The 12519-nt window shown below is 38.1% G+C and overlaps 1 protein-coding gene across 1 annotated transcript in view; it reads right to left on the bottom strand.

The window, feature by feature from the left end:
* Positions 1 to 12519, bottom strand: part of PDS5A (PDS5 cohesin associated factor A) — a 141533-nt gene that overhangs the window by 18905 nt on the left and 110109 nt on the right. The window contains exons 27-28 of the mRNA XM_043553187.1: positions 3368 to 3500; positions 2624 to 2743 (exon numbers count right to left, since the gene is read on the bottom strand). Coding sequence (XP_043409122.1) covers positions 2624 to 2743; positions 3368 to 3500 — 253 coding nt within the window. The remainder of the gene's footprint in view (positions 1 to 2623; positions 2744 to 3367; positions 3501 to 12519) is intronic.

The following is a 12519-nucleotide window of genomic DNA, read 5'->3' as shown; positions in this document are numbered from 1 at the left end:
CCTGCTTCTGATTCTGTGTCTCCCTCTCTCTCTGCCCCTCCCCTGCTCACACTCTGTCTCTCTATCAAAAAATGAATAAACATTAAAAAAAATTAAAAAAAAGAAAAGGAAATGAGAAAAGCTGTTCACTGAAACCAGAAAAAACTAGTTCTTTTTAAGAAGGCTAAAAACACTAAGTTTCAGATATCAAAACAAAAACAACTAAAGTTAGGTATGGTGACAAACAGCAATTTAATTCTTTTTATTTTTTATTTTGTTTAAAGTTTATTTATTTTGAGAGAGAGAGAGATGGGGGTGGGGAGTGGGGATGGGAGGGGGAGAAGCAGAGAGAGAGAATCCCAAGCAGACCCCACCCCACCAACCGTGAGATCATGACCTGAGCCAAATCAGATATTCAACTGACTGAGCCACCCAGGAGTCCCTTTATGTTTTTTATTAAAAAAAAAAAAAAAAGTTGGCTTGATCTCATGAAACACGAAATCATGACCTGAGCCAAAACCAAGACTTGGATGCTTAACCAGCTGAGCCACCCAGGTGCCCCATCTCTCTTTCTCTCTCTTTTTTTTAATAAAGTAGGCTTCATGCCCAACGTGGGGCTTAAACCCATGACCCTGAGATCCAGAGTCCCCTGAGAGCCATAGTTGAAGGCTCTACTGAATGAGCCAGCCAGGTACCACACAACAATTTAATCCTTGTTCATGGGATAGTTATTATATGAAGATTATATCTGGGTACTATTCTTATCACGATAGCCTTAGGTCAACAATAAATTTTTTTTTTTTTCAACGTTTATTTTTGGGACAGAGAGAGACAGAGCATAAATGGGGGAGGGGCAGAGAGAGAGGGAGACACAGAATCGGAAACAGGCTCCAGGCTCTGAGCCATCAGCCCAGAGCCTGACGCGGGGCTCGAACTCACGGACCGCGAGATCGTGACGTGACCTGGCTGAAGTCAGACGCTTAACCGACTGCGCCACCCAGGCGCCCCAACAATAAAGTAAATTTAAATTTAAGAGCTCACATACGATTATTTTTTGAAATTTTATTTCATTATATCTTTAAATGTTTATTTGAGAGAGAGAGAGAGAGAGCGAGGGAGAGGGAGGGGCAGAGATAGAGGGGGACAGAAGATCTGAAGCTGGCCCTGCACTGACAGCAGAGAGCTTGATGCGGGGTTCGAACTCATAAACTGTGAGATCATGATCTGAGCTTAACCAACTGACCCACCCAGGCACCCCTTATATATGACTCTTTATAAAGACCAGTAAATTCAATTAGAGGGCAATAACTTTGCAATCTTTATTATTCCTAACAAAAACCAGGCACAGTAAATGCTGAATACTAAATCATTAAAGAAAATCTGTTTAAAATTTTTGGCAAAGTATGGCATTCAAAGTAGGAATCTCCATTTCCTGGTATGTTCTTCTGTAAAATACTCTTAGGAACGGTATTACCCTGAATATTCTGAAGCATATCTTCAGGTTTGAAAATGCATAAACAATTTTTAAATGTCGTATTTTTCCAATTAAAAATACTTAGGCTTCTGGGCGCACCTGGCTGGCTCAGTCGGTAGAGCACGCAACTCTTAATCTCAGGGTTCTGAGTTCAAGCCCCACAATGAGCATGGAGACTACTTAATTAAAAAAAAAAAAAAAAAAGATTCTGTTTTTTAAACGAAAGTTAAAACTTCAAAATACTTCCTCAAAGAAGGAGGTAAATAGATAGAAGAGTTAAAAAAAAAAGTTTTTAAATTCCGATTCAGAAAAACAAAGAGCTTTAGTTAGCTGGAAAATTTACTTACATGGAAAACTTAATTTGTTGATAGCAGAATAAATATACTGTGTATTAGTTATTACTACTATTTATTGAATGTTTACTATGTGACAAACTCTTAAAAACCTAGATGTAATATTAATAATCATATGTATTATCACCTGCATTTTAGACAGAAATTGAGGCTTAGAAGAGTTAACTTGTCTAAAGTCCCTCAAGTTAGAAGCAGTTGATTAGAATACAGGTTTATCATTTGCCAAGGCCAATTCCATTAATGCTAACATTTTATTTCATATACAGATGTATATAGATTTATAATGTCTCAAACATTTGGTTTATTCCTTATCTGATAAAATAGTTTTAATAAAGTGAAATTAAAATAATTTAAGATCTGAAAATTCCTCTTACATACTAGAAATATCCAGAAGGAATAGCTCACATAAGAATACTACCACTAAGCTTGATTTGCATTCTCCTACTCTGTAAGGTGAGAATGATACTTGTTCATTGGCTTTGGATGACAATCCCCCATTCCCTGATACAACTACAAAGAGGTATTTTTTATGCTCTATACTCAAGACAATCCAGTATATGCCACTAGAGTTGATGGTAACTGAAATTTAAATCAGTTTAGTGTGGGGGTGCCTCAGTTAGTTAAGCATCTGACTTTGGCTCAGGTCATGATCCCACAGTTTTTGGGTTTGAGCCCCGTGTTGGGTTCTGTGCTGACAGCTCAGAGCCTGGAGCGTGCTTCAGATTCTGTTTCCCTCCTCTCTCTCTCAAAGATAAACAAACATTAAAAAAAAAAAAATCAGTTTAGTGTGGTAGAACAATGAGGAGAAAAAAATTACCTTTTCAGGTTGTGTAAAAAATTTCATTGGGAGGACTGGATCCTTTGGTGAGTCTGCATTGCACAAAGCACTTTTACTATTTATAACACACAGAGCCACATCACATACTGTATAAAGTTTCTAGGGAGGAAAAAAGAAACATCATATGTAACTTTCAGTAGTACAAAATAACCACAAGCACCAATTCTAGCCAATGTACAAAATGAAGCAAAAGAGGGATCTGTGGGTATTGTTTATTCCTTTAACATTTTACATTTGTGTCTGACACTTCTTATGTAGCCTCCTGGTAAACAAACAAAAAAACCTTTACCTTAATTAACATGAAGTCCAAGTATGCATTAAAAACAAACAAACCTCCTGAAACCATTAGTATACTATATGTTAACTAACTTGGACTTAAATTAAAACAAAAAAACCCAAATAAACCAAACCAAACCAAAGGAAAAGGAATATCTACTTGTGTGTAACTTACTAAAAGGTTCATAAGATAGCAGAGTAGTAAGTTTTATTTTTATTCCCCTACTCTGTAGAAGTTTTAATGTCCTTCTTCAGGGTAATAAACATTCCTCAAATAACAGAACTCAACTGTAACAAAATACAATAAAACTGACCATAAATATATATTTTTATAAACATTCTGTAATCTAACATATATTATGTAATAAGAAAAAAAAAATGGGACAAGGACCATCATATTTTTTCCTATAGTCATCTAAATACCCACTAGCCTAACACATATCTTACTTCATTTGTCTTGGATTCATCTGGAGACTGGGCATCTTTTGTTAACTTGATGTTCTCTGCCATCTTCTTCATAAAGGCATGGCTATTGTTTTCATTCTTTGTCATTAAAACTTCAAGCATGAACCATAGGCACCTAAATGATAAACATTTGCCTATTACAAGAGACTAAACGTAGGTGTTTTGTTTAATGGACTAAATATCTTATTGGGAAGGTCTGTTGTCTGAAAATAACAAAATAAACATAAAATATAAATAAACTAAACCATAAAACAAAACATTGAAAATGAAAACATAGCTTAAAATGAGAAAGTTTGACAGCTTCCTGAGGCATGTAAAGATTCATTCTACAGGTATTTGATAAGCATTTAGAGGACTTCACATGTGTCATTGCCCAGCAATGATGAGGAAAGCAGGGGACAGCAAAGTCTTCCCATTTTGACTGTTTACAAACTATGTAGGTCTAGGATTTGCATGTAATTCTGCTGTGAAATGGCTGTGAATTGCATGTGCTATGAGGCTGATATGCACACTAACCAGGCATTCAGCTAAGCAGTCACATCTCAAACTATTTTTGCTGTTTTCCACTTGTTACTGTATATTCATTTAATACACAAAATATCTGAAGGGAACACCCAAATTTCTCAGTAAAAGTGAATCTCAAATCGGGATGAACATTAGAATCACTGGGAACCTAAATCGACATCTAGGGTAAGTTCTGTTTGCAGTAAGTTCCTAGGATGATTCTCAAGCAGCCAATGGACTTATTGCTTTACTGCATCAACAGGGGAGAAAACATATGATGATAATATATGCATACTTCTTTGCTTATATTCTATGTAAATGTTTTAAGAGACTACTTACAAGGGGAAAATTTAGCACTAGGTTAATGAGTTCACTTTTAGTAGTCCTGTTTTAAAAGAACTGTTAAACTGAGTCCTTTAAGGCTAAAATAAAAGGACACTAGACAGTAACTTAAAGCTGTAAGAAGAAATAAAGAACACTAGTAAACACAACCACATAAGTAAATATAAAAGCCAGCATTACTGAACTTTCAATTTGTAACTCTTTTTTTATAGGATTTTATTTATTAAAAAAATTTTTTAATGTTTATTTTTGAGACAGAGAGAGAGAGAGAGAGAGAGAAAGAGGAAGAGACAGAGAGAGTGTGAGCAGGGGAGGAGCTGAGAGGGAGACACAGAATCCTAAGCAGGCTCCAGGCTCTGAGCTGTCAGCACAGAGCCTGACATGGGGCTCAAACCCACAAACCGTGAGATCATGACCTGAGCTGAAGTCAGATGCTTAACCGATGAGCCTCCCAGGCACCCCTTTACATAAGACTTTAAAGGTATCAATGTACGACAGGAAGCCATCAAAATCCTCGAGGAGAAAGCAGGCAAAAACCTCTTTGATCTTGGCCGCGGCAACTTCTTACTCAACACATCTCCGGAGGCAAGGGAAACAAAAGCAAAAATGAACTACTGGGACCTCATCAAAATAAAAAATCTTCTGCACAGTGAAGGAAACAATCAGCAAAACTAAAAAGCAACCTACAGAATGGGAGAAGATATTTGCAAACAACATATCAGATAAAGTGTTAGCATCCAATATCTATAAAGAACTTCTCAAACTCAACACCCAAAAAACAAATAATCCAGTGAAGAAATGGGCAAAAGACATGAATAGATACTTCCAAAGAAGACATCTACATGGCCAACTGGCACATGAAAAAATGCTAAACATCACTCATCATCAGGGAAATACAAATCAAAACCACAATGAGATACCACCTTACACCTGTCAGAATGGCTAACATTAACAACTCAGGCAACAATAGATGTTGGCGAGGATGTGGAGAAAGAAGATCTCTTTTGCATTGTTGGTGGGAATGTAAGCTGGTGCAGCCACTCGGGAAAACAGTATGGAGGTTCCTCAAAAAACTAAAAATAGAACTACTCTACAACCCAGCAATTGTACTACTAGGCATTTACCCAAGGGATACAGGTGTGCTGGTTTGAAAGGACACATGAACCCCCATGTTTACAGCAGTACTATCAACAATAGCCAAAGTGTGGAAAGAGCCCAAATGTCCATCGATGGATGAATGGATAAAGAAGATGTGGTACATATACACAATGGAGTATTACTCAGCAATCAAAAAAGAATGAAATCTTGCCATTTGCAACTATGTGGATGGAACTGGAGGGTATTATGCTAAGTGAAATTAGAGAAAGACAAAAATCATATGACTTCACTCATATGAGGACTTTAAGAGACAAAACAGATGAACATAAGGGAAGGGAAACAAAAATAATATAAAAACAGAGAAGGGGACAAAACAGAAGAGACTCATAAATATGGAGAACAAACAGAGGGGTTACTGGAGGGTTTGTGGGAGGGGGGATGAGCTAAATGGGTAAGGGGCACTATGGAATCTACTCCTGAAATCATTGTTGCACTACATGCTAACTAATTTGGATGTAAATTTTAAAAAATAAAAAAAAAAAAAATTTTAAAAAAAAGAGAGAAAAGGAAATGAAACAAACAAGAAAAAAAAAAGACTTTATAGGCATTAAATGCACAGAGTAACAATTACATCTATGTAAATGGAAATAATGTAAAAAGACAGAATTTCTATGAATAACAATTATTAAAGGTAGAGGGATAGAGATTATAGGAGCACAGGGTTTGTATACTATTGAAACTAAGTTGCTGTTATTCAAACTAGGTTGTTACAAATATTATTTGGAATCTCTAAGAAAATAACTAAAAATTCACACAAAAAAAGGAGTAAGAAAGGTTCACTACAAAAAACAACTAAATACAAAAAAGAGAAGCAGTAGTAAAGGAAGTTAAGTAACAACATATATAACACAGAGAAAAACAGCTATATGGCAGAAATAACTCTTTCTTTATTGGTCATTATGTCAAATGAAAACAGATTAAAACTCCCAATTAAAAGGCAGAGATAAGCAGAATGGGGAAAAAAAAATCTACCTACATCTATCTATGAGAGATTCACTTTAAACATTCTTTAAATTTTTTTTTTTTTTTTTTTTTTGGAGAGAGAGAGAGAAGGCATGTGTGTGAGCAGGAGAGGGGCAGAGAGGGAGAGAATCTCAAGCAGGCTATATGCTGTTCAGCAGGAGAGCCCAATGCAGGGCTTGACCCCATGAACCATGAGATCATGACCTGAGCCAAAATCAAAGTTGGACTCAACTGAAAGTTGGAGCATCTGAAAGTAAAATAATAAAAAAAATTTTTTTCTTTCATGCAAATAGTAACAAAATGAGGGCTAGTAGCTATTTTATCATCAAACAAAATAGATTTTTATTTTTTTCTTTTTCTTTTTTTTTTAATTTTTTTTTCAACGTTTATTTATTTTTGGGACAGAGAGAGACAGAGCATGAACGGGGGAGGGGCAGAGAGAGAGGGAGACACAGAATCGGAAACAGGCTCCAGGCTCTGAGCCATCAGCCCAGAGCCTGACGCGGGACTTGAACTCACGGGCCGCGAGATCGTGACCTGGCTGAAGTCAGACGCTTAACCGACTGTGCCACCCAGGTGCCCCCAAACAAAATAGATTTAAAGTAAAAAAAAGATTATAAGGGGCACCTAGGTGGCTCAGGTCATGATCTCACAGTTTGTGAGTTTGAGCCCTGCATCGAGCTCACTGCTGTCAGTGCAGAGCCCGCTTTGGATCATCTGTCCCCTTCTCTTTCTGCCCCTCCCTTGCTTGAGCACTCTCTATCTCAAAAATAAACATTAAAAAAAAAATTAAAAAAAGATTATAAATAAATAAAGATTATAAGACAGCCAACTACAATGATAAAAGGTTCAATCCAGCAGAAGGTAAGATTATCATAAAACACATACAAACCTAACAGAGCCTCCAAATTTTATGAAGCTAAATCTGACAGAATTGAAGAGAGAAACAGATTAATTCTGCAGTAATGAACAGAGATTTCAATGTCTTATTTTCAATAATGGACAGAAAAGACCGAATAAGAAACAGAGAACTTGGTCTGGTTCAAGATGGTGACATAGTAAGACCCTGAACTCACCTCCTTTCAGGAATATATTGTATCTACAGCTACATATGGAACCAATTTCCTCTTTAAAAACTTAAAAGGCTGACTGAGTGATGACTACACATTAGGCAAACAAGAAATAAAAACATATCAAAGTGGGGAGGAGAGACTGGGATACAATCTCGCCATAAACCCCACCCCTGTTGCTGTGACCCATAATTGTGAGGGAACGGAGCTTCTCTCTGAAGAGTGAAATGTTAAAACCCCACACTGGGCACCCAACTTCTAAGACATGAACTTGAGAGAGGAGTCCCCAAAATATTCTACAGATACTGGGACCCACAAGTCTGCAGCAATCTGAGAAATGCCTCTTAAAGGGTTCATATGCTGGAATGGACCCACTCCAGGGCCCAACTCACAGGCAGCTCAGAGTAAAGAAAGCTAACCTGCTTATAACCTCGACTTGAGGGGCAGGCATCTAATGTAACTTACATATCTAGGAGGCTGCTGGAACACTCTCCAGGGACGGAGACTGGTGACTGCCATCTTTGCATTCTCCCTTTGCTGTGCTCTAGAGGACCAGTAGCTCCCAGAAGGGAACCTTTACATTTGTCTTGTGCCTTTTGTGGGTGGTGCCCACGGGAACATTTCTAGAACACCTGGCTCTGGAAGAACAGAGGGGCTTGTGTTTCTGGTCACAGGGGAATGTAATAATCACCCAGAAAGAAGTTCATAACCTTTGCTGGCGCCCCAATTTTTGTGACTGCTGCCAAGGGACAGCTCTACATCAACTAACTCTGGTGGCCAGTGGGGCTTCTATTCATGAGTCCCAAAGGATGGTAGCCAATGTGCTACCAGCTACCACCCTACAGGGCACAGCAAGAGGCCACTGACCCAGGAGCTGGGTCTTTCTGAGAAGTAAGCCTATCAGCTAATCATCATAACTGTGGCCTAAGGGTCAGGCTTCTAAACAAAGCAATCATCTAGAGGCTGACTGAAATCCTTTCCAGAGACCTCAGAGGGCAGGCACTATCTTCAGACTCACCCTCCACCAATGTTTCCTGGAAGAGAGCTTGGAGTCTGGTGCCTGATGTTTGGGGGACAACCCTTAATGACCCGGCTCTGTTGGCTGGAACGGCTTGCATTCTTGGATCCCAACGGACTGTGGTAATTGGAGGGACTGCCTTTGGCAGGCTACCACCCTCAGGACACTGCATAGGCAGCAGACTGAGGTATACTCTAAGTTTTTCTGTGAAGAGGCCACTTTGCCTGTACTGGAGCTTTGGACTAGGGGCAGGACTCAGGTCTGGCCTACACTTAGTGGCCTATGGTGCTTCCAAAAGAACTCAGGCTATCAATGCCACCGTGGTGCTCTCAGTCCTTCTCCAGCTTGTCGGTATCTCCCAGAAAGGTGCTCATACACTCGTTTAGAACCCGACTTTTTGCCACCTAGGGGACATACCTCAGGATTGCTTGGCTCTGGTGGTGAGGTTTATGCTTGTGGCTCCTCAGGACTGGATATATCTGCATGCATTCATTCAATTTTATTTAACTTTATTTAATTATGTATGTATGTATGTATGTATGTAGGCAGGCTTCACACTCAGTGCAGAGCCCAATACAGGGCCTGAACTCATGACCCTGAGATCAAGATCTGAGCTGAGATCAAGAGTAAGATGCTTAACTGACTGAGCCACCCAGGTGGCTCTGTATCTACATACTTTTAAATAAAAGCAGCTGCCTAAAGGTCTGGCTTCCAGTCAGTCTGAATCTAGGTACAGAGATCCTCCATTATGGGACACTGACAGATCTTGGCACATCCTTAACTATTGGGAGCTATTAAAAATATAACAGGTTGCTTGGACAAGCACAAAGTTTTGAGAGATGATCAAGAAATAGGGTAGAGCTAAATGAAAAGGTTCAACTCCTCCATAAGGTCATTCCTTCAAAACTGGAAGAGATGTTGTTTCATATACTATACAGAAACCAATACAGAGGGTCAAGCAAAATGAAGAAATTCAGGAATATGTTCCAAATGAAAGAGTAAGATAAAACCTCATAAAAAAAGCCTTATCCAAAGGAAGAGAAGTAAACTGATGGAGTTCAAAGTAATGGTCATAAAATGCTCACCAAACTGGGGAGCAGCATGGATGAACAGTAAGAACTTTAACAGGGATGAAATTATAACAAAGTACTAAACAGAAATCAGAGCTGAAGAATACAATAAAAGAATTGAAAAATACAATACAGGGGTTCAACAGCGGACTAGATATGAAACAGAAAATATGGATCAATCTAAAGATAAGGAGGAGGAATGCACCCCATCAGAAGAGCAAAAAGAAAAATAAATGGAAAAAAAAAGTGAAAACAGCTTAAGGAAATTAAAGGATATCAAATGGACTAATATTTGCCTTGCAGACCTTCCAGAAGAAAAGGAAAGAAAGGCAGAAACCTTTTCTGAAGAAATATGACTGAAAACTTCCTGAATGTAGGGAAGGAAAACAGACACCAGATCCAGGATGCCTAGAGTTCTAAAATATTTGAACCCAAAGGCCTACACCAAGACACATTACAATCAAAATGTCAAGGGGCGTCTGGGTGGCTCAGTTGAGTAAGCATCTGGCTCTTGATTTCGGCTCAGGTCATGATCCCCAGGTCATGGAATGGAGCTCCACACTAGGCTCTGCACTGAGTGTGGAGCCTGCTTAGGATATTCTCTCATATTCTCTCTCTCTCTCTCTCTCTCTCTCTCTCCCCCCCCCCCCCCCGCCCCTTTCCTCTCCCTGGCTCACGTGGTCTCTAAAAAAAAAAATTTTTTTTTAAATTAAAAAGTTTTGGGGCACCTGGGTGGCTTAATTGGTTAAATGTCTGACTCTTGATTTCGGCTCAGGTCATGATCTCATGGTCTTGAGATCAAGCCCTGCACTGGGCTCTGCACCAGGCGTGGAGCCTGAGATTCTCTCTCTCTCCCTCCCTCTTCTCCTCCCCCACTCACATGCACTCATGCTTTCTTTCTCTTAAGAAACCAAAACAATAAAACAGAGTCTCCTGGGTGACTCAGTTGGTTCAGCATCTGACTCTTGGTTTAGGCTCAGGTTATGATCTCACGGTTTGTGAGTTGTAACACCACATTGGGCTGACAGTGCAGAGCCTATTTGACATTCTCTCTCTGCCTCTCCTGAGCATATGCACTCTCTCTCAAAATAAATAAACTTAAAAAAACAAAACAATAAAGTGTCAAAAGTTAAAGAAGAGAATATTATGAGCAACAAAAGAAAAAAAAAATGTTACATATAAGGGAACCCCCCTATAAGACTATCAACAAATTTTTCAACACAAACTTTCCAGGCAAGGAGGGAGTGGCGTGACATATTCAAAGAGCTGAAAGAAAACAACTTCCAACCAAGAATACTCTACCTGCCAAGATTATCTTTTGGAATGGAAGGAGAGAGAAACAGTTTTCCAGAAAAGTAAAAGCTAAAAGGAGTTCATCACCACTAAACTGGTAGTGAAAGAAATGTTAAAGGGATTTCTATAAGTAGAAAAGAACCCTAATTAGTAATAAGAACACATGTGAAATAATATCACTGGAAAGGTAAATAAATAATAGAGGTCAGGTAGTAGACTAATTACTTATAAAGCTAGTATGAAGGTTAAAAGATGAAAGTAGTAAAAATAAATGATTCAATAATTAGTTAAAAGATATATAAGATAAAAAGATGCAAAATGTGACATCAAAACATAAAATGTAAGGAGGAGTTAAAACATTGAGATTTAGAATGGAATCAAGTAAGTTGTTATCAACTTAAAACAGACTGTTGTTAAGTTTTTATATGTAAGCACCATGGTAACTACAAAATAAAAACCTATAGTAAATACACAAAAGATAAAGGGGAAGGAATATAAGCATACCACTAAAGAAAGTCATCAAACCACAAAGAAAGTAAGTGAAAGAAAGGAACAGAAGGAAACTACAAAAACAATCATAAAACAATTAACAAAATGGCAATAAGCACATACTTATCAATAATTACCTTGAATGTAAATGGATTAAATTCTCTAATCAAAAAACACAGAATGGCTGAACGGATAAAAAAACAAGACTCATCTATATGCTGCCTACAGGAAACACATCCAGTGAAAGTGAAGAGATGGAAAAAGATATTACATGTAAATAGAAACCAAAATAAAGCTTTAGTAGCTACAATTGTTATCAGACAAAATACACTTTATTTTTTTCAGTAGGCTTCACATCCAGCACGGAGCCTAACATGGGGCTTCAACTCATGACTCTGAGATCAAGACCTGAGCTGAGATCAAGAGTTCGACATTTAACCCAATGAGCCCCCCAGACAAAATACACTTTAAAACAAAGACTGTAATAAGACACAAAAAAGGGTGTTACATACTGAGAAAGGGGCCTTTGTAAATATTTATGTACCCAACACAGAAAGACCTAAATATATAAAGCAAATATTAGCAGACCTAAAAAGAGAAACAGAAATAAAATAGTATTTATATAATTATTACAATTCATAATATATAGGGACTCTAATACCCCAATTATATCAATGAATAGATCATCCAGGCAGAAAAACCAGTAAGACGACATCAGTCTTAAATGACATGTTAGACCAGATGGTCTTAACAGATATTTACAGAACATTCCATATAAAAGCAACAAATACACATTTTTCTTAAGTGCACATGGAACATTTTCCAAGTTAGATCATATGTTAGGCCACAAAGCAAGTCTTTTTTTTTTTTTTTTTTTAATGTTTATTTTTCAGAGAGAGGGAGAGAGTGAGTGGGGTGGAACAGAGAGACAGGGAGACAGAGGATCTGAATTGGGCTCTGTGCTGACAGCAGTGAGCCCAATGCAGGGCTCAAACTCACCAACTGTGAGATCATGACCTGAGCCGAAGTCGAATGCTCAACTACCTAAGCTATCTATGCACCCTGACACAAATAAGTCTTAATGAGTTTAAGACTGAAATGGTATCAAGCATCTTTTCTGATTACAATGATATGGAACCACAAAATTACACTAAGAAAACTGAAAAATTCACAAATATGTACAGATTCAACAACATGCTACTGAATAACCAATGAGTCAAAGAAGAA

This window comes from Prionailurus bengalensis, chromosome B1 (assembly GCF_016509475.1).
Source record: "Prionailurus bengalensis isolate Pbe53 chromosome B1, Fcat_Pben_1.1_paternal_pri, whole genome shotgun sequence".
Lineage (NCBI taxonomy): Eukaryota > Metazoa > Chordata > Mammalia > Carnivora > Felidae > Prionailurus > Prionailurus bengalensis.
The sequence above is the reverse complement of the archived record's forward strand: the minus strand, read 5'-3'. Positions and strand labels throughout refer to the sequence as shown.